At 36.2% G+C, this 25,745-nt stretch overlaps 1 protein-coding gene across 1 annotated transcript in view; it reads left to right on the forward strand.

Annotated features, from left to right (window-relative positions):
* The first annotated feature begins 726 nt into the window (after positions 1-726).
* The window catches only part of slco1c1 (solute carrier organic anion transporter family, member 1C1), a 53,007-nt gene continuing 27,988 nt past the window's right edge, over positions 727-25,745 (forward strand). Inside the window, exons 1-3 of the mRNA XM_038275154.1 lie at positions 727-1,075; positions 7,637-7,774; positions 15,492-15,633. Of these exons, the coding sequence (XP_038131082.1) occupies positions 7,643-7,774; positions 15,492-15,633 (274 nt within the window). The 5' untranslated portion in view covers positions 727-1,075; positions 7,637-7,642. The remainder of the gene's footprint in view (positions 1,076-7,636; positions 7,775-15,491; positions 15,634-25,745) is intronic.

Below are 25,745 nucleotides of genomic sequence, written 5' to 3' on the forward strand. Positions count from 1 at the left end.
TGAACTTTTTTTGTAGAAGTTATTCCACTTTGAAATTCTCCAAAAGTACCCCTAACTTCGGGGCCCCTGGGGACCCCTTAAACATGCTCAAAAACGAAAACCTTTGATAACTTTTAATCTCCAATGCCTTAACTGCATAATGACCGAGTTTGAAGCCGATAGCTCATAATCCCTAGGAGGAGTTCGTTAAAGTTCGACATGAGCGAAAATGAAAAATGGCCAAAAATCGCACTTTGAGCCAAAAATGGCCGACTTCCTGTGGGTTTTAGGGCATACCTCCAAGAGACTTTTTTTCATGATTTGAGGAGATCTACCGGTGTGCCAAGTTTCAGATCTCTGTGACTTACAGTTTCCCCCAACTCACGTTAGGGGGCGCTGTGGCGTAATTTGGGGGCGGCCATTTTGGATTCCATTACAGACCGGCTATTTCACGCGGGGGACAATTTACTGCCACGTTTTCCTGAGTTTTTGAATATGCGAAGTCCCCGTAAAATGCGTTCAAAGTGCTAAAAGAATAATAATAATAATAAGAAATAGTACAGATACAATAGGCTCTTGCAGCCTTCGCTGCTCGGGCCTAATAAAAAGAAACTTTCGAAATACAATAGGCCTTCGCAGCGCTTTGCTGCTCGGGCCTAAAAACGATTTTCGTAAACTAGGCGAGAGGGAGGGGAAAGATGAGAGGAGATAGACAGCTGCTAGAGAAACTGTGTAGAGAGGGAGGGAGAGGTGCGCTGCTGATGGAGACGCCCGCCTCTCCAGGAAGGCTGCTGCTGCTGCTGCTCTGCAGAGGAGGCGGAGGGATCTTACCTGGAAGCGCACATCTCATTTCTCCTGCCTTCATGCTCTGAGGATATAAAGCATAAGGCTGGAATCCCCTGTCTCAATTTTTGGGATTGGACTGTAATGAACTGCTCCAACACATTTCAATTCAATCGGCGGCTCTTCTCGCTTTCATTTAATGCGAGAAGTTTGATAGAAACGCACTGAGCTGCTGAGAAAAAGAGACCGATCCTGCGCTGGTTTGGGGAAATCAGAGCAGCTCAATCGAGCCGAAAATAACAGCGACACCGAGGTGAGAGATTTTTTTTCTTCCTTCACGGCTTAACAGCCCGCATCTTTGAGAGGAAAGTGGGTCTGAAGAAATGAGGGAGAAGGAGCGTCTTAAAGATGGCAACAGGCTGGCTTTTGCGCGTGCCTTTCTCAGCCTCTTTATCATGACCTCGTTGCTTATATTAAGGTTTTATATCTTGCATTTCAGAATTTAGACATAAGAGTCTAGATGAAGAAACATGTTTGAGAAAGTGAGAAAGGTAAACCCAAATTAAGATTTATTCTATCTATCTATCTATCTATCTATCTATCTATCTATCTATCTATCTATCTATCTATCTATCTATCTATCTATCTATCTATCTATCTATCTATCTATCTATCTATCTATCTATCTATCTATTTCCCTCTGGGATTAATAAAGTATGTCTGATTCTGATTCTGATATCTATGTTGGAAAGAAAATTATTATGTCCTTAAAGCAGGAAATGGGATTACACTCTTTCCCCCCTTCCACCTAACTTTCCATTACATTACAAGAGCCATAATTGTCATCCCTGACAAGCTCTTCCAAATTCTTCAGTGGGTTGTGTTTTGTTGTTTCTTCCAAGGTTTGGTTATCCTTGTTACTTTTTCATTTTTTTTTTAAATTGTCCTTTAACCAAACTTTCCAAATGCTTGGATACAGCTGTCTGAGAACAGCAAACATTTTGGGTAAAATACTGTCTGCTGGACAGCTGTTGCGTCCCCCCCGTTTGTCTTTATGATATGAAATATGTGTTAAACTAATTCTTAAAAGTTTTTATACTATAATTCTAGTTTTCTAAGAGGCTAAGATGTTGGTTTTCATTTGCAAAAGAAAAAAAAATCAATGATTGAGTCATCAATATGAAGAAGATTATATGACATGAGCCTTAGGCAGTTTTCCATTTGCCACTCATCCAAGTAAACCAGAAAGAACAAAAATCCAGAAAGGCTGATGTGTTTTGAGATTTGAAATTGTTAGTAACAAACAGCTACTTATCTGAAGTTTCAGAAAGCAAGTCATTGATAAGGAAAGTTCAAATCAACTGGAGGTGAGAGAAACAAGGCTGAATGAGGAGTCAAGTTAGGGTGAGATATCTTTCCTTCACAGAGTGAAAATCAGTAAAAATGAATATTAAAATTAAATGATTTTTTTTCTTTTTCTACATTTTTTCTTCTTTTTCTAACCTTAAGCAGCTGAATCTGCTTGAAATCCAAACAACAAAAAAATATAATTAAAATCTGCCTCCAGAGAAGCCCATAGAAAAAGAACATAAATATTTTCATATAAATAACCGAAATAGCATAGATAAGTTAGGATCCTAATCGTAATCCTCCACTTTAATATTCTTCAATCATCAACATAATGTTTATCAGTAGGTGAACGGCGGGATATCAGGGCTCGGTGTCTGGGATTGATAAACTTTAAGAAACTTTAAGAACCGATTCCTGGAAGTTTATCTTTTGTCATAATGATTCTTCCTGATGTAAGAAAAAAAACAAATACTGGTTAATAACTCGATTAAAAATCTCAGTAGAAACCCTAAATAAATCATGCCTAGGGGTTTTATATTTACAGAGGCAAATGAATGGTAACACATTATTTATTTGAAAATTGGTCTGTATCAGAAATTATTTTGTCTGAAACAGCAATTACTTGATCAGTTTAGTTGATTGTGTTATTGCACAAGGTACATTTCTGAGAAACCATTTTAGAGTAGTTATCAGTTATAATAGTATAAAGAGCATAAATCAAAGCATATAAAGAAAGTCTGAGGTTAGCAGAATAATATTAACAGGCAGAGAAAAGAACTATGTGGAGGTCATAGACACATTATAAATGGAATATGCGCAGATATACCACATACCGAAATGTCATCATAATCATCAGCATCTTAGAAGTGGCTCATCAGATTTGTACATGGATCATTATGGTTCTATTTAAAATGTGCTCTCAGTATGCTAATGCAATTTAATCATTTATAGAATGTAAGAAAATGCTTATATTTTGTGCTTCCTATTGCTTCAATATATATTTACCATCAGCAACATAGGACTAAGTGAGTACAGTGAAAAAAAGTGGAAAAGCCATAACATTCTAAGGAAAGACGCTTGTTGTTTACATGCAAAGAAATGAAGGAACCACTCAAATTACAGCTCTAAATTACAGTTTTGGGGATTTTAAAATTTTACATTTTGTGTTTACTCTGCCTGTTATGAGCATAAAACACAGCGGATGGGTATCAGCTTGTTTGGGTTTTGTTTAACTGCACCACAGAAGGAAACAAAGGTGGGACTCTGCAATCCACAAGCTAGAATTAGCCCATCCAAAAGGGGAACCTGCCACCTCAAAATCCTGTTTGATATATTTTCAGATAATACTTAAAATCAGGGGCAGTCCTAGCCAGTTGGGGGCCCTAAGCACACAAATACTGTAAGGTGCCTCCCACCTGGAAATAAACAATAAATTCAGCTTGTTTTTCTTTATTTTCAAAACAGCTTCTCCACATTAATGGCTTGGAAACTACAAAACTGCTGCAATGAATAAGAGGAGAATTGAATTTGAAGAGATTTTCCACCAACAATGGTGCCCATACTTCCTCACAAGATAACTGCATTTTACTTACCATGGAGGAAAATGAACAAAGACAGCAGATTTTAAGGGGAATTAGAGTTAGGAAAAAAAAAAGTACAATGAATGTGTGTTATAATATAGACCACGAGTCATCATATGAGTAGTGTTAGAATAAAGCCTTTCTACTGATCAAGTGACTGTATGGCCAGTCTCTCCTCTTTCATCGATTTAATGTTGTAAACATGATTAAACATGATCTATACCTGCATTTGGATCAGAGAAACACATTAATGAACAACCCCCAAACTATTGTCTTTCAGCATATCCCTCCTACTCAGTGACTGATTGCAGAAAAGCATTTAAGAATTTAACCAACATGTTGATTTCAGACCAAGTACCAGTCCTGATGTAATGTGCAGATTCCAAAAACACATCAAGATGCAGAACTTTAACAGATGACATTAACTAGTTTTTTAAATGTCATTTTGTAAGAATTTTAATAAAATTTTCTTCATGAATGCTACTGTTAAATTTGGTTATGTCGTTGCTTTTTCCAGTTTAGGTTTGTGCTTATGATGTCAGAAATATGGTAGAAATTCTAGGAGAACTTTCAGCCATGCTAAGCCTTCCTTTCTCCGACTTTTTTCCAGTTAAATGTCGCTGACATTGATGTGATGTCAGTGTAGATTTATTTAGGTTGACACAGTCATGCCTTCCTCTGACTTTGAAGCACAGCACTGCTATGTCAGAAATCCCTGGTGTTTTCAGACAGACTAGCAGAAAATAACTGGGCCAAATCACACTTAAAAGTGCTAAGATTTTGTATGTGAATAAAAAAGTCACATAGGGCTAAAAGAATGGCCAAACAAATTTTTATTTATTTGCAATATCTAGTTACAACTCTGAATTGTAACAAAGCGCGGAAGATAAAACCAGATTGAACGGTGTTGAATGGAGATTCAAAATAGTGCAGCAGCAGCTTAGGATGTGTCAGTGCCTTTGATGGAAGCCCAGAGAAAGAGACCAGAGATCCTCTATCCAGCTTTATACTCTACTCCACAGCAGCTACACCAGGGGGCAAGGAGGGGGCCAGAGGGTTTTCATGGTGGGCACAGAAAAGGATGAATTAAAAAACAACAGGCCAAGGGATTCAAATATATTAAGATAGCTGCATTCTATTCAGTTAGGTTTCATTTAAATTATATTTCTTATTAGGTCAATATACGTTCATAATAAAGGAATTTTACATATTTTTTGACTGAAGTTAAAATTGCTGTTTTCTATAAAATCTGAATTAGAACTAAAGAAAAACTGATAAGTTCTGCTGTAAAAATTTGAGCAATTTGTTTTGAAAAATAAAATTAGCAGATGAAAACTGGGATCCTATCTCAATACCACTGAAGCTATTACCTTAATTGTTTTTAAACAATTAGTAAAACAGATTTTGTTAAGAAAAATAATTAAATAGATCCAAAGGACCTATCAGTAACCATATTAAAAAGTTTAGATAGTCATGAGCCGACTACTGGTATTAATGTGTACCAAAGTTTTGGAAAGCTTCAGCTTCTAAACTACAAAGACTTTACATCACAACATTTAAAGTCCCATTGTTGAGAGATCAGCAGGGTTCTAGTTTTTTATTTAACTTTAAAGGCCCCTCCTTCACCTTAGACTTAGACTGAACTTGATTTTTCCCTAGGAATTACTCCTTCAGGGAAATTCTTGTTCCAGTGGGTTAAATAGAGTACAAAGAGTTAAAGCAAGATGCCATTAAAGATAAACTTACAACAGGCAATATAAAAAAGAGTGTATATAGTACAAAAAAGCATTAAAAATGTTGTAATGTCCTAGAATATGATTCCCTCAGATATAAAAATATCTGCACAGTGGAGAGCTAAGGGAATACTACATAGTAGTTGACTTGGATTATTGCACTAGCACTGCAGAAATTTACTGACCTTAAAAAAAGTAAAAAAGGCTACACAGTAGTTGGCATGTGCTATTGCACAGTGAGGAAGTAGAATAGCGAGTACGTGTGACAACAGGTAATGTTTTGCATAAGATGTCCAAGGAGGGGGGTTGCTGACCCTTGTCCCTCTTCCTATCAAACCCTCCTTCCTCCGTGGCCACCAGTTAACTGCTGTGGTTTAGCCAGCATTCTTTGTTGGAGGGACTCATCAAAATTTCTTAAATTAGTGAGGACTAATTCTGCCCTTTGGCTTAAGACCTTGCATTAAAATAATAGCATGTGCTGTAAACCGTTATACCTAAGATAAACATTATTACGACTAAGCTGTTGTGGTTCCTCATGCCGCTTGCGGTCCTTTAATAGGTTAACGGATTGGCTCAAACCAAATTTATGCAGGGGGGCAATAGGTGCTCTTCACACATCCAGCTGAACATCCCTCCTTTTCCCATATGGATTTGATTGGAGGCACAGGGTAATAATGCGGAGAACTACACATTAGTAGTCTGGCTTACAATCTAGGAAGTGATGATTAAATCAGCCATCATTCATCATTCATCAAAGACAGATTCAAATGGATTTAGAAGTGTATTATTATATTTAATGGTATGTAATATGATAAATATTTAATATTTTCAATTGCTGTACTTTTTTGGCAGTACATTTTATGCCTAAAACTGCATGTGACCTCTGATATCACATTGTCGTCAATGATGAACTTTAGGAGATCATTATATTAAGTAGTGCAATAGTGCTTCTAATAGAGCTGGAACAATAAATCAGATTAATTGTGATAATCGATTATTGAAATAATCATCAATCAATTTAGTAATCAATTAATCGTTAAATTGAATATAGAGACTTATAGCAGATTTATAACTTATAGCAGTAATTATACCAAAATTGTAAAAAAAAAATATTTAAATATTTTGCATTTAAGATAAAAGAAAAGCTTGTCTGTCAATATTCTCTATTCAGAACATAAGGAAAAGTTTTAGTTTCATCTGGTTTAATGTTGTAAAAAGTCTTTGAGGAACGTTTCGCTATCTGATTATTAATCGATCGCTTGAAAAAAACGAAACAATTTGCAAAATATCATTAGTTGCAACCCTAGCTGCCAACAAGCAGGCATGGATTTATAATTTTAAATAAACTGATCCTTAGAGAATTCATGCAATCATAGAACAAAAAACATTTTAAAAAATGACCAAAATGTAGATCCATAGCATAATGTTTGTTTTTAGAAATTTCTGACTTTGTCACATTATTGTACAATCCATGTTACTGTAGACAAAAAATTACAATAATTAAAAACACCCCTTACATTTTTTTAATTTCAATAAAATCATCTTCACCCAAACTCCATTTCTAAATGTGTCGAGCTGCCATGTTGTAAATGGCGTATTTTCATTAATGAAATATCCAATGACTTTGAATGAATTTCATAGCTAACAGATTTGAGCTTATTTTAATATTTCTTTACCCTTATATTCTCAAAATGTAAGATTTCCCATACTTTCAGCTAAAATTTGGTACCCACAACCACTGAAGTTCATCTTGTCAACCTCAAAGTAATCAATTCTCCTCTGACGTCGTTTGGTTTCAGCGCACTGAGGTTCTTAGACTGAAGATTATGGTTTTAGCAGACTTCACAGTCCTGGTTTAAGATTCATTATATTTGGTCTCATGATCTCAGTTACTGCCCTGAACAATACAAGTAGGTACAGAGTTTGATTGGTTGGAATGTTCAGCTCAGAGTGTTTGATATTTTTAGCTTAAAATAGTTAACCTGAAACAAAAAGCTTTTGTTCTCAAAGCACGTCCACGTCGTACAGCCTGAATACAATGCTGACTTTTACTTGTGACTGAAGCCTGAGGATATTCAGGACAAAACACGGGCAGTTTTTTAGTTTGTGTGTCAGTTTTCTTCTGTACTCCAGGCTTTATTTATTTATTTATTTATTTTTTCTTTGCTATGGATGAGAAGTGGGTCACATGCTTGAATTATCCATTTGCAGGGTTGCATGCCTGCTGAGGAGAAGCAAAGACATATCTGGAGAATGGAGGACAGAAGCGAGGAGGACTGTGTGCAGGAGAACGGACGAAGTGACACGACAAATGGCAAACCCAGCGGCTCTCCCAGCACCAGTCTGAGGGTACACGTGATAATATATCTTTCAGACACTAGGATTATCGCGCTCCAACTAACACCTTTGGTGTGCTGAGTTAAGCTTTTTTATGGGGTCACATGCTCTTCTAGTAGGTACGCAGCCGTATGGTTATTTTTAACAACAAACCTTGAAACAGCAATTTTACTACATTTAGTCCTCTAAAATCATGATTATCAATAGAATATAATAATAATTTCAATCTGGGTTTCTTATCCCTTCAAATGTAAATGAAAATGAATCACTGCAATGTTTTACACTTGTTGATTTGATCTTAGGCTGTCACTGCTGTAAGAAAAACTGCCTTTGGAGCTTGCAGCGTGTCATTACCACAGAGATGGAAACATTTGTTGGCCAGTAAACAACCAGTCATTATTTTCTCAGGGCTCAGTTCTTAAAAACATCCTTGGCAGTAGAGGGAGGACATGTTGTTCAGCATTTCACGCATTAACATTTTTAGAGCTTTATTAACAAATTCAGATATTATGTAGCCACAACTTGCCATTAATCACATTTATATAGCTTTTAAACATTATGTAGTTCTTTAGTTCAAATTATTGTCAAATTATTGCTAGATTTTTAGAAGCTTGCTGTGCTGTGTATGACATTTAAGTCAAATGCATTTTGGTTTGGCTTGAATCTAAGTCTTGTAGTCATTGATGAAATTATTTGTAGGAGAATAACTTTAGTTGTTCATGTTATTTGCTCTTGATGCCATTGCGTGGATTTTCATCACAGTTCTCCTTTAACTAAAACTGTCCTTATGCTTGACCAGCATTAGTTTCTTTGTTTTGTAGAGAAAAAAACACCAGCTCCTCTTGGATCAATAAAGATTATTCACCCTCTGTGCTTTCTAAGCATACAGTTGAGATTGAAGAAACAAAGAAGTGTGGCTTACTTCTTGTAACTTTCCCCTGATGTACTCTATTCTTTACCTTTTCTACATCGGATAATGCTGAGTAAAATATTATTCATGTGGACTGTTAAATATCATGAAACACTGCTACACAATAAAAAAAAAAACATTTCTTCAAGTATAGGGCTGGGCAATTAATTGCATTTGCAATATAATTGCAATTTAACAAAACACAATTTTCAAATTGTAGAGCCACACTATATTTAAGATTAAGGCACTAAATTTCTCCCTTCACCACTTTAGAAGGCGTTAAACTACTTAAAGTGGGTTTGTCGCCATACAGAAAGGGAGATAGATTTGCAGCTAGCATGCAGCTCCATGCACACAAATTAGTAAACACTTTTTTACACAAAGATTACAGTAAAGTCCTGCAACGATGGACTCTGCGCAAGCAAGCTTTCAAAAACAGAAAGAATGAGATGAAAAATCTAGAAGCTTGGGGTTAGGGCAAAGGAAGATTGAAATAAAACTGCAATCTCAATTTTGGTTAAAAATAATTGCAATTTAGATTTTAGGCAAAATTGCTTAGCCCTTTTAACCATCTCACAATGTTCAAGTGGTGTGTCAACCACGACAGCCCAATAAAATCCAGAGTTCAAAGGTAGTCATGGCTGATTTTTTTTTGACCACCTCTGTGACTTCCACCTGGTTGATGAACAAGTCCAGCTCCGAGTACCCAATCCCTGCGTCTGTCACAATAGGCATGTCATATAGTTTTAGTGGATCCTCAAAGTAATCCTTAAAAAGTCCAACATTACTTAATTTAAAGTTGGCGGCTCCCCACTCCCACAAAAGGGAATTGGCAAAGCAGTACTATCCCCTCCGGAGGAGCAAAACGGTTCGCCAGAATTGCGTTGTGGCCCATCTACAGTCTTTTTCTGTGGTCTCACAAAACACACTTTGAGACGAAACTTTTGCCTCTGCAACTACCTGGACAGCAGCACATGGGCACCTGCTCTCTGCCTCAGGGGTCCCACAATGCAACTAGGACTTCTAGTTTAGCTTGACAGCATCCCTTACTACCTGTGTCCACCACTAGGATTTGGGGGTTTCCACCAAGTCATTGCTGGCATTAAGCCAGCAGTGTGGACCACTGTTCCCAACTTGCACTGGGAACAGTGCATGTTGGACTCAAGCAGGGCTGCCCAGTTCATAACAGGATTTGAGAGGATTTCAAGGTTTGGCAACCAACAGGATTCGTCCCTGGTTTTGCCATGGTTCCTGACAGGAAAAAAGTGGCTTTCCCCATTCAGGTTTAAGTAGGTTAGAGGTGAATTCCTGTCTCAAGTGGGGTTTAATAATCTAGGGCTCATGTTCAAGAGTGAAGAGAATGTAGTTGGAGATCGATGGAAGTGAGGTGGACTGAACATCTGTTTGGAAAGCCCCCTCTCTGGAGATATTTAAGGCCCGTCCCAACAGGCATGGTTGGTCTCTCAGCTGGCCTCCAAACACCTCGGGCTTTCCAAAGAGAAGCTGGAGGAGGTATCTTGGGAGAGGGAAATATGTGAGTCTCTGCTGAGACTGCTGACCTCGTGATCTGGATAAGCGGAAGACAGTTAGCACGAGTACAATCTTAGATAACTTAAAACATAATTTAATTAATGTAATTCTTTATGTTCAAGCTGCCTCTCAGATTGTGGAGAAACAAGCAGGTTCACATGTAGATTATTGGGATAACTTGCTCTATCACAAGCCCTAATAAGAAAAAGTAGAAAAAATAAGTTAGAACTCTTTTACTGTTTCTATTGAACCATTAGATAAAATAATTATGTTGATATCAGAACAGAATATATGGAAATCAAACAGCTCTCTTAAAAATAAATCATACTTGATTATCCTACCTAAAACCTAATCTGCTATGGGGACATTTATTATAAAGTTTCTTTAATGTGAATAGATTGGTGCACTGAACTAATCCATAAGAGGATTAGACGTCATAATAGTTTATTTTATTAGAGAGGCAGTGAAGCTGATCAAAATCCTCTGGCGTCTTTGAGTTTTGCCTCAACCCATTCAGAGAATTTCTCAATGTCAGCTGAGGAAAGCATGGACATAAAATGTTTACATAGCTTCCCAATCCCCTTTGATCTCTGTCAAATCAAGCTTTTTTTGGAATGTAATGGATGAAACCATGGAGGCCCAGACACTGCCCAAGGAATGGCTCTGTCCCTTGGTCAGTCTGTAATATGAGCTGCTTGGTCATTCATAACGCAGATCTTGCCTTTAAGCCACTTAATGAAAGACACCTTAAAATATCTAACAAAAAATTAAAGCACAAGATCTACATTATAAAGTCCAGTCATTAAAAAAAAATAATAAAAGATTAAACAAATTATTCAGCTACTATAGTCTTAATTATAATGCTATATACCATAAATACGGTAGCTTAAATATTGACCATCTTCTTGGTGGCAGTTTGTGTCTTTAACACGAAATATACTCTTGTTTTCTTTTAGCATCTATTACCTTTATTTACCTTTCTTATTTCTATAGAACTCTGTAGAACACGATGACAACCTCCCAGTCTACCTCAGGCTATTCCTCGTATTTTTAAACCAAAAGCTTCAAACACTCTTCTAAGGAGGTAAAAAAAAAGGCATAGAAAAAGCTTTGAATAAGATCAATCAATCTGGAAGATTTTTTTTTTTCCAAACATGAAAGTGATGTGAGACAATGGTGTTCAAGCAGCTTATCATAATACAGACTGTTGAGGCAGGACAGAGTTATTTCTTCTCAGAATTGTTTGGTTCCCCGAGCGGCTGGGTGGGATATGGCACAGTGTGCTACAACTTTAATCCGGTGCTCAGTGTTATTTTCCGCTTTTGTTAATTCCTCCAAATGGGCTAAAACTGTGGCGCTACAATGTCTCTGTGTTGCCTCATTTTGCTTTGATTTGTTGCAAGGCACAATCTGAGAACTATTTCACTGTTAAAAAGGGATGTGTATCATGCATACCTTGAAATGTACTTACTTTTGTTAGGATTGTCATTGAAAGCCTTAATTTCTGCTTTGTGAGTTCATAACTAAACATTCAGAATTGAAAAAAAATAAGTTGTACCCATGCTTAAACTGGAAAAGTAACATGGAAATATGAATTAAGAATCGCTCCATTATATATAAAGGATTCATCGTAATTCACATTTAACCCTTTTTTAATAAGCAAGGTTGGTGTGTTTGTACAAGTGGATGTAGACAGGAATTCATGATGTCATAACACAAAACTTTAATGGAAGTCCCTTTAGGATCTGTTAATACTGGGAGTTGTGATCCTAGTGTAATGTTTTTTTTTACAAGGATAATCAAATGTTTTCTAGATGCTGCTATAATTAACATTTATTCTTTGATGATGGTTGTTTTTCACTGTTTACAAGGAGCTGCCAGATGGTGTAACACCTCAACACAAATAGCTTCAACTAACAACATATATTGGATTTCCAATGGTCAACTGTAGTTTTTTGTTTATTTTATCCCCTCATTGGTTGTTTCTGAACTCTAGATAAGGCAGAGGGGGGGTTACCCCTGTTGTTTTGTTTAGGTTCAGGTCACCTAGAATCTCTGTGTCTCTAGACTTTGCATGTTAACACTTGGCTGTCTCCATGCACTCCTCTTAACACTCATGTTTAAGGTAACTGGTAATTACAAACTGGCTGGGTTTGAGCTGTGGTAACCTAAAGTGAACCCTGCGTCATGACTCGACATTCTTCCTTACTGTGCATTTGTAGTCATTCTCCTGACAGTTATAAAAAAAAGGGCAGTTTTTTGTTTTTATTTTATTTATTTTTTTCTAAACATTTAAATGATTTTAAAAAAATTGTCCAAATAAGAACTATATATATTAATGATAGTCATGAAAAAGCAATAGCCTTCTTAGGATTGACCACTTGATGATTCACAAACTGCACACAAATTCCAAAATTTTAGTAAACAGAGAAAAGGTTAAAGGAAAAGGTCAGCTTTGTAAACTACAGATACAAAGAAATGTTCATATTAAAACAATGGAAATGGTCTGTCTTATGGCTTTCTTTTACCAATACCTTTAGCCTTCTGATAACTAAAATTAGGCTAAGAGATAAAAAAAAAAAAAAAAAGACACAGTTGGCCTTTTATTCTACAAATTCTAAAATAACCTGTAATTTTTTTATTGCAGTCCAGAGTTTGCTGATATTTATTATTACATTTTCAAAAGCATGCATCATATTCCTTCCATTTTGCCCTGATTAAGTGCCTTGGGGTTTATCTGTCACATCCCAGTCAAATGCATAAAACTTTGTGGTTGTGACATGTAAGGCTGGACAATATGTTTTAAACTTATATTATGATATAGATCTTAATTTTAGTCAATGTGATACAACTTCGACATCAATACAAACAAAATAAAAGCCTCAGAAAAACTGTCAAGAATGGTAACAGCAGAATCCTGTATAAACTTATAATATTGATTTTAAGGTTTTTAAACTCTTCCAGTAAAATGTTATTAGAAAAAGTTACAAACTTGCATTGAAGTGTATATTGAAATATCTGAAATAAAAATAATCCTATCAATATTGATGCCATTTAGTTAAATTCAATTGCAATGTGATATTGAATCATTGTTCAGCCCTACTGACAACAGTATGTACTTGTTTTCCCATGACCCACAGTAGAGAATAAAGCAATTACTGAACTAAAGGAGAAACAGGGACTCATGCAAACCAAACCATCAACCCAAGTAAATAACATCTCCTTAAATGCTAACTGAAAGGCGTAATTTATTGTAATGGTAAATGCTAATTCACCAAATACAGGGTTGTCTGCAAGAAAACAAACCACCTACTCTTTCTCCTGTTAATTAGTTTGCAAGGAAAACAGTACAGGCCATTTTGATTCAGTAGGAGAAAAAAAGGAATGCCTGGAAACAAAAGGGGAAACAAATGTATATGCATGCTTGTTCGGTATTCAACCCCCCAGGAAGTGCACATGACAACTTGCAGTTGTTTAAGCCTCTGAGCCAATTGTGGTGGCCAGCGTGATCTGTTTACACTGATGCGCTCTGTTCCACTTTAATCATGTAAATGAAAGCTATGTATAAGAATATGCTCAGATGGGACTCTTTTTCTCTTTCACTGGCTAAAACCCCTGATAGGGTTACATATAAAGGGTTCTGAATATACCAGAACAAGTTCAACAGTGGCTGACTTTTGCTCTTGGTAATATGTTTAACATGGTTACACCAGAACTAACAGTATAGTCATCTGCCTCCAATAGTCACTGAAAGGCCAAACATTGTTTGTTTTCGCTACTTTTGAAATAGTTTTGTAGATAAAACATGTACTTTACAATGATGTACTGTTGTGCAACGGGAAGATCAATTAACTGTATGGTTAGAGCGGGCCTTTCTGACCATGTGTGTAATGTGAATTTCGTGTGCAGGGCTTCTCTTGGACAGTAAATTGAATGGAATACATTGTAAGGGCAATAAACAGAGTCATAAAATGTTCTTTTTCCACTAACTCACAAGCAGATGGGCTGAGATTAGAGACAGTCTAAAGATAACATAAAGGTTGTATTGTTCTTTCATCTGGACTCCCTTTTAAAAAGTCAAACATTGTTTTGTTTTTTTCTTCCTAGGGCCATTATTTAAGTGGTGTATCTGTCTGATAAAGGATTTTTTTTTTTTACTGAAAAGTAAACAGACTTTGATAACTAACAAAAAAAGAAGATTATCCTATGAATTTGTTGAATAATAACTTTGGTATTATGCCAATTACTTAGAGGTGAACTCCCCAAAAGATTTGGTAGAAAATCTTCTATGAAATGATGCCTCGCCTCTATATCCACCATATCCACTTCAGCATCTATTGGATTGGCGGACAGCCATTTTTAAAAAAGCAGAGCCGCATATCAAACCCCAGGATTTATAGGACATAGTTTTTTTAGGAAGGTGGAGGTAGTTTTAGTCCTATATATGCTCTGCCGCTATGGCTTTTGACTGATGATTACCTCGCCCCGTGTCTTTGTTGTTGTCAAGGTAATTTTTGTTGTGAATGACATCAGGCTGCTTGTTGCCCTCCAGCAAAATAGGGATGATCTGTGGCTAGACTGAGAACAAATGGGCCCTCTTTCATTTTGTGCAAATCCCCACAATGCAACAACATAAAGTGTAGCCAAGAACAGCATTGCAATTATTATTATATAAACAGATGTGTCCCAAATTAGTTTTGATGTTGGAGTTTTTTTTTTTTTATGCAAAAGAGCGGTGGTGAACTTCTAACCTCCACTGTGATGGTTAAGACTCTCAAAAAAGTTAAAACAAACAACTGGACTGTTTTCAAAGTTTGTAGACGTTTCGCTTTCCATCCAGGAAGCTTTCTCAAATCAAAATGTCTGGATTAGCTTTATAGAGTAGCCCAACAAAAGCCTTGTTATGGCTTAGAAAACACGCAAATTGAACCAAAAAAACTATCCTCCAGTAGTTTTTTCAGTAGATGGAGTGTATAACCAGATCTATACATTTTAGGTTAATAATCAGAAATAAAGGCCTGATCCCCATTTTTGGCTAAAATACAACAGGAGAGCCTCCAATTCTGAAAATTCTGAAAACCAAAAGTTATTCTTAATATAGTAGCTACACTTTTCACTGGTAACAAAAGGTAAAGAGAATTGCTTGATACATTTTTCAGTCGTAATAATATAACACTTTATTCGTTTTACTGGTTTAAAAACACAAAACAGTAGTTCAGCACATTGTCTCGGTTTGTTTATATCAATGTAAACCCTTCTCTTATTTACTTCTCTCTTTCAATTCCCCAGATGTTTCTGGTAGCATTGTCGTTTGCCTATTTTGCTAAGGCTCTGTCGGGGAGCTACATGAAGAGCACAATAACTCAGCTGGAAAGGCGCTTTGACATCCCAAGCTACCTAATAGGAGTCATTGATGGGAGCTTTGAGATCGGTGAGTGGGACTCTCTGTAACTGCCATTATTTTTTCACATTTCACACATTTTGCTTCCTTGTTCCCCATCTATTCTTCCTTCTGTTTTTGTTCTGTTGAAAAACATGAATGGGTCATTGAGATATTCCGAATGCAGATAAAAGATTAATCAGGTTTCGTAGAAAAAGACACAGGGTTGTGTTGGTTTGTGGTGAGTCATAATCTCGAACAAGGACACAGCAGTCAGACATCAAAGATGTGGACAGCCATAGCCTAGAATCTGTAATATTACTCCCCCTACATAACTCCCTCATATGTTTTGCTACCCCCCCGATCACTGATGCTATTTGTGGAAACACATCAGCTGACATTTACTAGCTCTGATCTTGACATGTGAATCAGATGCAAGCAACCCTTCTCTCACATTTATCATTTCTCCTCAGGGAACATCCACTGGGCTTATCAAATGAACATAATATCTATAGAGGGCAATAAAAGGGTACAAATAAAACTGGAAAAAGATTAGAGTATCTACACTGAAGGCCATTTTGAACTAATCATAGATTATGTTTTAGTAAACGTTGAGTCACTCTCAAAACAAGGATATGTTACTCAGATATAAGTGTTGTATGAAATACACTGATCCCCCAGGATCTGAGAAAGTAAGGATGAGTCTATAGGTATAGGTACAGTTTTTAAGTATAAACAAACAGCAAACTTAAACGTGCATTGCTTAAGTACATTTCGAATGGCTGTCTCTAGATTGACCTTTGTTTAACAGTAAAGATATTAAATTTAAATACTGAAGAGAATAAAAAAAATGGATACACAGTTACCAGTAATGAAACAATATGCCAACAAATAAGATAACATATTGTGGCTATGTTTTTTTTTTATTATTATTATTACATAGATGGCAACTACAGTGGGGACTGGTTGGAAATGGACGGTTTCCTGCGTGATTCCTGTGTGATTCCCACGTGAATCACGTTGTATTTCCTGAGGCCAGTTTTTTTATTTCAAAAAGAACTGCAATGTACCCGGACAACCACCAGGTGGCGCTTGGGACCTCTGCCGTGCTGAGGGTGACGTTTGTGGGCCTGCAGTCAACTGAAAAGCAGGTTTATTGGGGATCTTGGTGTGATACTGTGCTATTTTATTTTGTTTTTGATTAAAATAAAGTTAATGAATTAATTTAACATAAGATTATGCAGTCAAGTGACTGCATAATCTTATTTTATGAAAATGGTTGCGTAGTTATAGATACACCTCCGATCTTATCTGAGAACTGTTATTTCTATTTATCTGCATCGCTATTATTTAATGAAAAATAAAATTAATTAAGTTGGAGCCGGGGATACGGACTGTAGCGCAACCAGAGAAAGGCGACAGAGACAGTGCTGCGGCTGGTGATGTTGAAATTAAAATCATATCCAAAGTTGATTCCTCATTAAGATAAGCCAAAGTTATTCAAAAGGGTATGTAAGAAAATATATTTTCTTTAGTTTTGTAAAATATAAGTGCCGTTGAAAGCTTTGTTTTTGTGTGTTACTTTCTTGCCGTGCAATACGTGACACCCCTCCCAGTCTGGTCAATTAGCAGACTGGGAGGGGTGTCACGTGTTGCGAACTTATAGCGCAGTGGTTAAGCTGAGTGGTCTCCAGATCAACAACTCGTGGGTTCAATCCCAACTGTGGCCGAGTTGCCTTAAATGTTTTTTTTATTTTTTATAAAGCATCTTAATGCACCTTTTTCCTCCCTGTTTGCACCTCCAGTAACTTCTATGCCAATATGTGACGAGTGAATTTCTCCGCTGTGAGATCAATAAAGCTCATCTAATCACATCTACTCCAATCTAAATAAATAAATAAATATACACATGTTCAATAAATAAATAAGCATTCAATTAATTACCCCCAATACAAGGTGAAATGATATGTTCTCATAATAAATCATTTATTTAAAAAATGCTGTTATGTTCCTTTTTTTTAAATTCCTTTTAAAATGCTTAACTATTTTTATTCTTTTATTTTCTTTCAAAAAATCACTAGATAACCACAAAAAAAAAAAAAAAATCTGTAAATGAATTGTCTTGACAAATAAAAACATTTTGAAGATATAAAAACTGTAAAATAATAGGAAATAAAATATGACTAGAAAGGATTCACAAAAAACTGAATTTTAAGTATTAAAAAATTTAATATATAAATGTTAAAGTATTGCAATTGTTTCCAAATTAATTTTTCTTTGCACCAACCAAAGGGGAAAAAATAGAAAAAAAGCATCTGAATTTTCTTTTTCTTTTTTCTTTTTTTTTTTTTTTGTGGTTATCTGCTGTGGACATACTGTAAGTGGACTGGTCATGTTATTGTCCGACTGATGTGTGGGTTATACAGGCCAAACATCTTCCCTTGCCAACCCAAATAATGAAATCCGTTTTTTTTTTTTTTTTTTATCTTGACGAAAACCAGAAATATGGTCTGCCTGCATTCATCAACAACTTATGTTTGTGAGACCCCCTACCCCTCAGGACCCCCGCCTAATCAATGCAAAAAATAATGACAAATGGCTTTAGCAGGTTATTCAGAGTTGACGCGGTACTTTGCAGACAACTTACTCTCTTGTTCTCTGACAATAGAATTCAACCACCACCATTTACAGAGACCCCCTCCCCATCACAGCTCAACTTTGTGGTTTCAACACTGCAGCGAAAGTTTCCTGATATGGGGAAGAGTGACTTGAAGGACTGCATTGATAAGATCAACGAATTTCTCCGTACAACACGCAAATCATCCCAACGACTCTCAATGTAAACCTGTTCAGTATTCATCACAATAAACACATTTTCCCACATGCTCTTTTCCCACTTTGTGTTGTTTTAAAATCTAATCTGAAATATAGAAATAGAAATTATAGAAACAAAATGTTTCACAGCAGTTTTTTCAGGAACAGAATCAGGTTTATTGACATTGTCAGAGAAGGAGTTCACAAACTAGGGATTTTTTTATGGTACAATCGTGAAAGATGACACATATAAGGGTAAATAGAATTATAAAAATATCTAAACACTGTGGCAATATATAAGCAATATCTATACCGTATATCCAGGTCTGGGACGGATTTTAGCAGGGGCTTACCGGGGCTGCAGCCCGGGGCCCCGGCATTCCCGTAGGATTTATATTTTTGTGAATGGATAGTGTTAGAATTTACCGTATTTTCACGACTATAAGCGCACATAAACGTCTTTTTATCCCTTGAAATGTGCGGTGCTCCCTTTGGTAAGGAGACCAGGTGGGGGTTTTTTCCACTCATCAACATCGCTGTTGATGCAGAAGCAGCGAGTTTAAAAATAAAATTAATAAAATTGAACAATATCACACCAAGATTTGTGTGTTTTGGTTAGACGTTTCCTAGCTTTCTTTAGTCTGTCTGCTTCCCTGATTATGACCAGTTTTTTGTCCTGTGGATCAGCAGTCAACTGAAAAGCAGGTTTATTGGGGATCTTGGTGTGATATTGTTCAATTTTATTAATTTTATTTTTAAACTCGCTGCTCATTTACAGATTTTTTATTTTTTTTTGTGGTTATCTAGTGATTTTTTGAAAGAAAATAAAAGAATAAAAATAGTTAAGCATTTTAAAAGGAATTTAAAAAAAAAGGAACATAACAGCATTTTTTAAATAAATGATTTATTATGAGAACATATCATTTCACCATTTATTGGGGGTAATTAATTGAATGCTTATTTATTTATTGAACATGTGTATATTTATTTATTTATTTAGATTGGAGTAGATGTGATTAGATGAGCTTTATTGATCTCACAGCGGAGAAATTCACTCGTCACATATTGGCATAGAAGTTACTGGAGGTGCAAACAGGGAGGGAAAAGGTGCATTAAGATGCTTTATAAAAAAAAAAAAACACATTTAAGGCAACTCGGCTACAGTTGGGATTGAACCCACGAGTTGTTGATCTGGAGACCACTCAGCTTAACCACTGCGCTATAAGTTCGCAACACGTGACAGCCCTCCCAGTCTGCTACTTGACCAGACTGGGAGGGGCGTCACGTATTGCATGGCAAGAAAGTAACACACAAAAACAAAGCTTTCAACGGCACTTATATTTTACAAAACTAAAGAAAATATATTTTCTTACATACCCTTTTGAATAACTTTGGCTTATCTTAATGAGGAATCAACTTTGGATATGATTTTAATTTCAACATCACCAGCCGCAGCACTGTCTCTGTCGCCTTTCTCTGGTTGCGCTACAGTCCGTATCCCCGGCTCCAACTTAATTAATTTTATTTTTCATTAAATAATAGCGATGCAGATAAATAGAAATAACAGTTCTCAGATAAGATCGGAGGTGTATCTATAACTACTATCAATCTATCTATAAATATTTTCATGAAATAAGATTATGCAGTCCCAATGTTAAATTAATTCATTAACTTTATTTTAATCAAAAACAAAATAAAATAGAACAATATCACACCAAGATCCCCAATAAACCTGCTTTTCAGTTGACTGCAGGCCCACAAACGTACAGACACGGTGTCTCTGACTAAAGGAGCTGGTCAGCTCCTCTTTTTATACAGGCTCATGCGTGAATGTCCAACGAATAACTCCAATTGTTGTTTCAAAAATAGAAAACCTGGTTTCATTACTTTACATTCTAACATTCATTACTTTATAAAAAAGCGATAATAATTATAATAAAAAAAAAAAAAAAACATTTAAGGCAACTCGGCCACAGCTGGGATTGAACCCACAGTCTATTGAACCAAAGACCACTCAGCTTAACCTCTGCGCTATAAACTCGCAACCCGTGACACCCCTTCCAGTCTGCTATTCGACCTATGTAATTCTGACTCATGGGACGCCGAAATGGAGTCAGACTGCCACCTAGTGGCTATAGTAGTCACATGTTTTTCACACAATACGTGAAACACGCGGAGCGTGAGTGAAGTGTCCATTTCCAACCAGCGCCCACTGTAGTAGCTGGGACCAAAGGGGCACTGTGCCTGCGGGGAGCCTTGATGTGAAGAATTTAAGAAAAGTTTTGTGAGTTTAATAGGTTTAGGAACATGATAATGATGTGGTAAAAATGCTTTTCCTCTGTAGGGTCTGCTTTGTCCAAATATGTACCCTTCTCAGTGGGTTAATTGCTGTAGGTCTTCATATGAGATAGAGATTAGTAATACTTCCAAAAAAAAAAAAAAAAAAAAAAAAAAAAAAAATTGAGTCCTTAAAAATTCAGTTTTCAGCAGAGTTAGGTGGATAGTCTGTAATTAGTACAAAGGTCTCTAAATCTCCTTTTGCCACTTGTTAAACTGTTTGTTAAACAAGTGGCAAAAGCACACCATAAGGCTACCTGCCAAGGTAATGTTTGTTTTTCTCTAATGTTGGTTGGTTTGTATTTTTACACACCAACGATAGAATTAAAAGTCATCATTAATTTACAAAAAATTATTTCATAATAACTTAATTTACGTATAACCTAAATTAAAACCCGCATGTTTCTAAAGAATACAAGAGCTAACATACTTTTGTTTTGAGACTGTAAAAAGCTGATTTGATTAATGAATTTCCAAGTCTGTTGCAACATATTCCTAATATCATGACCGTTGTGCTAAAAGTGCTAAGACAACTGTGCAGAAGCAATGCTCCCACCAGTTACAAACTTTATAAATATGAGACTTGCACATGAACCTGAATAAAATTGTACTGTTATGTCAACAAATTGTTAGAGATAAATAGTTTATCCTCTAAACCAACAAAATATATATCATTGAAAGAATTGTATTTTATAATATCTTCAGAGGAATGTCATAGTTAAGAAATATGTTAGTATGTTATTATTATTGGTACTGTTAAGCAGCTGACCTCTTTACTAAAATAATTGTTGAAACATGAGGAAATTGTTTGCTTCCAGCATGCAAAGCCCAATCTTCAGATGTTTGTGGCTGATTGTCAGATTCCAACAGCATAACAACGTTTCAAAAATTTGGTCATAGAACGTTTTGACATAAAACACATATTTTCTGTTAGATTATGCAAGCTGGCAGAATTTACAGACTCCTGAAAAGGTGTGGAAATATCTTCAGGAACACAATTCGAGTTCCCTTTCAGTTTGAGCCTGTTTTGTGGTTGACTGGTATAGTCAAGATTTTTTACACAGGCATGTTTTCACTATTACCGTATTTGCTTTTTATATTTAATAGCATTTCAGTCATTTATATACAGATAAAGAAACAGGTTAGAAGTTATGAGTTAAAGAACATGGAAACTCTCAAATTATTTGCCAGCAAAATTTTCATTGAAAACTTGGCAGAAGAATCATTATTCAATCTGTTATTTCTTGCCATTTGTAATTGTTCTAAATAAATATGGGAAATAGAGGTGTCAGATTTAGGAGTTTGCCCTGCAAACGGAGGGTCATCAGTTCAAGCTCTGGCTTTCTGTGTCGGACTCTACCGATTTTTTAATGCTCTAACTGAGGGAAGGAGGTTGTTCCCCAGAATCTTGCAATACATGACCCCAGTCACACTGTCCTTAATAAAGTTCAGTTGCCCTGTCCCATGTGCAGAAAAACACCCCCAAAGCATGATGCTACCACCCCCTCGCTTCACAGTAGGGATGGCGTTCCTGGGATGGTACTCATCCTCCTTCTTCCTCCAGACACGGTTAGTGGAACTAGGACCAAAAAGTTCTATTTTAGGTCTCATCTAAACACAATACTTTCTCCCATGACTCCTCTGGATCACCCAAATGGTCATTAGCAAACTTAGGACGGGCCTTGACATGTGTTGGTTTAAGCAGGCGAACCTTTCCTGCCATACATGATTTCAAACCATGATGTCTTAGTGTATTACCAACAGTAACCTAGGAAACGGTGGTCCCAGCTCTTCATGTAATTGACCAGCTACTCCCGTGTAGTTCTGGGCTGATTACTCACCTTTCCTAGGATCATTGAGAGTCCACGAGGTGAGATCTTGCATGGAGCCCCAGTCCGAGGGAGCTTGATATTCATGTTTAGCTTCCTCCATGTTCTAATGATTGATCCAACAGTGGACCTTTTTCCACCAAGCTGCTTGGCATTTTCCCTGTAGCCCTTTCCAGCCTTGTGGAGGTGAACAATTTTGTCTCTAGTGTCTTTGGAAAGCTCTTTGGTCTTGGCCATGTTTATAGTTGGATTTCTTACTGATTGAATGGAGTGGACAGGTGTCTTTATGCAGCTAACGACCTCAAACAGGTGCATCTAATTTAGGATAATAAATGGAGTGGAGGTGGGCATTTTGAAGGCAGACTAACAGGCCTTTGAGGGTCAGAATTCTAGCTGATAGACAGCTGTTCAAATACTTATTTGTAGCTGTATCATAGAGCTAAATATAAAAAAAAAAATCATATATTGTGATTCCTGGATTTGTTTTTTTGTTTTTAGTGGGAGAACTTAAAATAGCAGGGTATTCAAATACTTATTTCCCTCACTGTGTATATATATGATCCAGACTGGGACATGACCTGTCCTCCACTAAGGTGTTGTAAACACAAATGTATCTCGCTTATTTGGCCGGAAAGTAATCATTTTAAAACACTATCTTGATACTGTAAATTACGTTTTTTTCTTTATACAGAAAACACCAAGAAAGGGAAGGAGAGCTTATAAAAAAAAGAGGGGTTAAAATAAGATGGATTTAAAAATGATATCTGTATTCCCAATAATTCTGCTTCTCATTGTTGAGAAGATATATAGTTTATTTAAAAAGGCAATTTTTATTTTGTAATTCCTCCTTTGAAGTTTTGAGAATGGCAATGTCCAGATTATATGCATAAACTCTAACAATAAAAAGATAATAAAAAAAAAGTTGAGTAACTGAGGGTACAAAAAAGTGCATGTAAACACCAAAGACAGCTGATCAGTGCAGGTCAGATAAAATGCTCTATGCAATAAGCCCATAAATATTAAAGGTACGGTAATATTGAGATAATTTGCATAGTTATGTAGAAATTCTGGACAGCATCAGACATACGTTTTTGTTTTTCTTGTTAATTATACAAAAGGAAATTGATCTCGTTATACACTTTTATGTATTTGTGCAAGTACCATTAACCTATGAATAGAAACAACACCTCTGTGTGAAAAGTATCAGAGGATCTGGATGAATCTACCCATCCGTTCATTTTCTAGACCTCTCGTCCGTCAGTGTCTAAATCGATACCCTTAAAATGTTGATATAATTTATAACAAAGTATTCCATTTATCCTGTCTGTAGTTTAATCAGATTATGTTTGGCCTTTACATGACTGTAAAAGTTTGTACCATTCTACTTTGTTTCTCAGAAGTTACATTTAGGTAAAATGTTGAAATTAAATCCAAAAAGAAATGTGGGTCAAGGAAAATAAAACATCCATCTGTGGTTCCAGGCTAGCTGTATGGAACCAGGGAAGCGCTACGGACATCTAAAGTAGTACATGATGATACAGTTTTCCTCTACGTTCATCTGCCAATGAAGACTACATTAGATGAAATGATAGCTGGATGTCTTGATTCTCTTTACCTCCATCGCTCTGCCTCCTGTGAAAAAAAACAGCTTCTCTCATGTGGCCTAGGCAACAAGCTTTTCCATAGGACTGTTGCCAGGGTAACATAGAGGCAGTGCAGGGCAGCATGAAGAGAAAGGGAAATAAAAGATTAAGAAAGAATAGAGGAGAATCAAACAGCAGTGGAAAAGTAGGAATACTGACATTGTCATGGTGCAAATTTTTAATAAGAGATTCTAATCTGGACATAAATTATATCTATTTAATGAAGTTGTGATATTTTATAGTATAGCTTGGACGATAAGAACCTAACATCATTTACTACGTGGCATTTACAGGTTAGTAAACACTTTGGACGTTTGCTTTAGACCCTCCCCTGAGAATCTCTAAGGTCAACGGTATTATGAGAAAAAGAATTTCAATGTCCTTCCAATTCATCAACATTAGGATGTTATCAGTATTTTCTTTCATTTATCATAATGTTATCGTGGGATGTGTAAGCTTTTTTTTGTTTCTCTTGTACCTGATTGGCGTCTTTGTTACCGACGGCCTGGTTCACAAAGCAGGTTTACTGAAAACTCTTTAAGTTTTCTAAACCTGAAGTCAGAGAAACTCAGTTTTCTGTTTCACAAAGAGGGTTTACTCTATCTATTCTTCTCAGAGCTAGCCTGATTCAGTGCATGTTTTCCTTAAACTCAGTGTTCCCTGTCTCTTCCCTCCTTAAAGTCAATCATGTTGTCCTATTTCCCGATTTAGTCAGGAGAGTTTTTTTCGTAGTTCTGTGCAAACAGCATAAAGAAACTCAGTCACATCTGTGGGACACATTAGGTGTTAAAAATAAAAACATAGCATGTCCTTTTGAAGAGGATTCATATTCAGAATTGTATCTTCATGAGCGCTACTTTTAAACTCACAATTGTTCACATGCATCCACGGCCTTATCTGTCCTCACATTTGCAGCATTACACAGACTTCTTTGAGAAGTATTTGTAAGAACAAGACATCGGTGAGAGCCCAATGATGTGTGATAACAGCATTATAAAAAACAACTGCAGTCAAATAGCCACATAGTATTTACTGTGCAATGGAAGATAGAATCAAAATGAGGAGGAACCCCATGACATGATAAACAGGTCCTAGCTGTTTGAACAACTTTATTCCACCTAAATGGAATAAATTAATCTTTTATCATTCAACAAGTAAACTAGCTTCCTCTTGATGGCAGGCTGTTTTTATATTTACTTAAAATGTGTAAAAAATTCTAGTTGTATGAAACTTTATTCTGTGTTCAGTTTTGGTTTTGGACCTTCTGAAATTCAGTTTCTTCCGCAAAAATGGAATTTAGGAAATCTTACATTACAGTTCCGTTGAGGAATGTGATTTTTACTAGGAAGAATCCTATTGATGTAAGCTAGAAATGGTCTAACTGATAGGATAGTTCATTTAACATATGTAAAAACAGCCTGCCACTAGGGTTGTCACGATACTAAACTTTTCAACTCAATACCGATACTAAGGAAAATATTCGATACTCGATACCATTTTCGATACCACAAGGATAAAAACAAAGACTCAAAAATTCTAC

This window comes from Cyprinodon tularosa, unplaced genomic scaffold (assembly GCF_016077235.1).
Source record: "Cyprinodon tularosa strain WSP-4 unplaced genomic scaffold, ASM1607723v1 ctg942, whole genome shotgun sequence".
Classification (NCBI taxonomy): domain Eukaryota; kingdom Metazoa; phylum Chordata; class Actinopteri; order Cyprinodontiformes; family Cyprinodontidae; genus Cyprinodon; species Cyprinodon tularosa.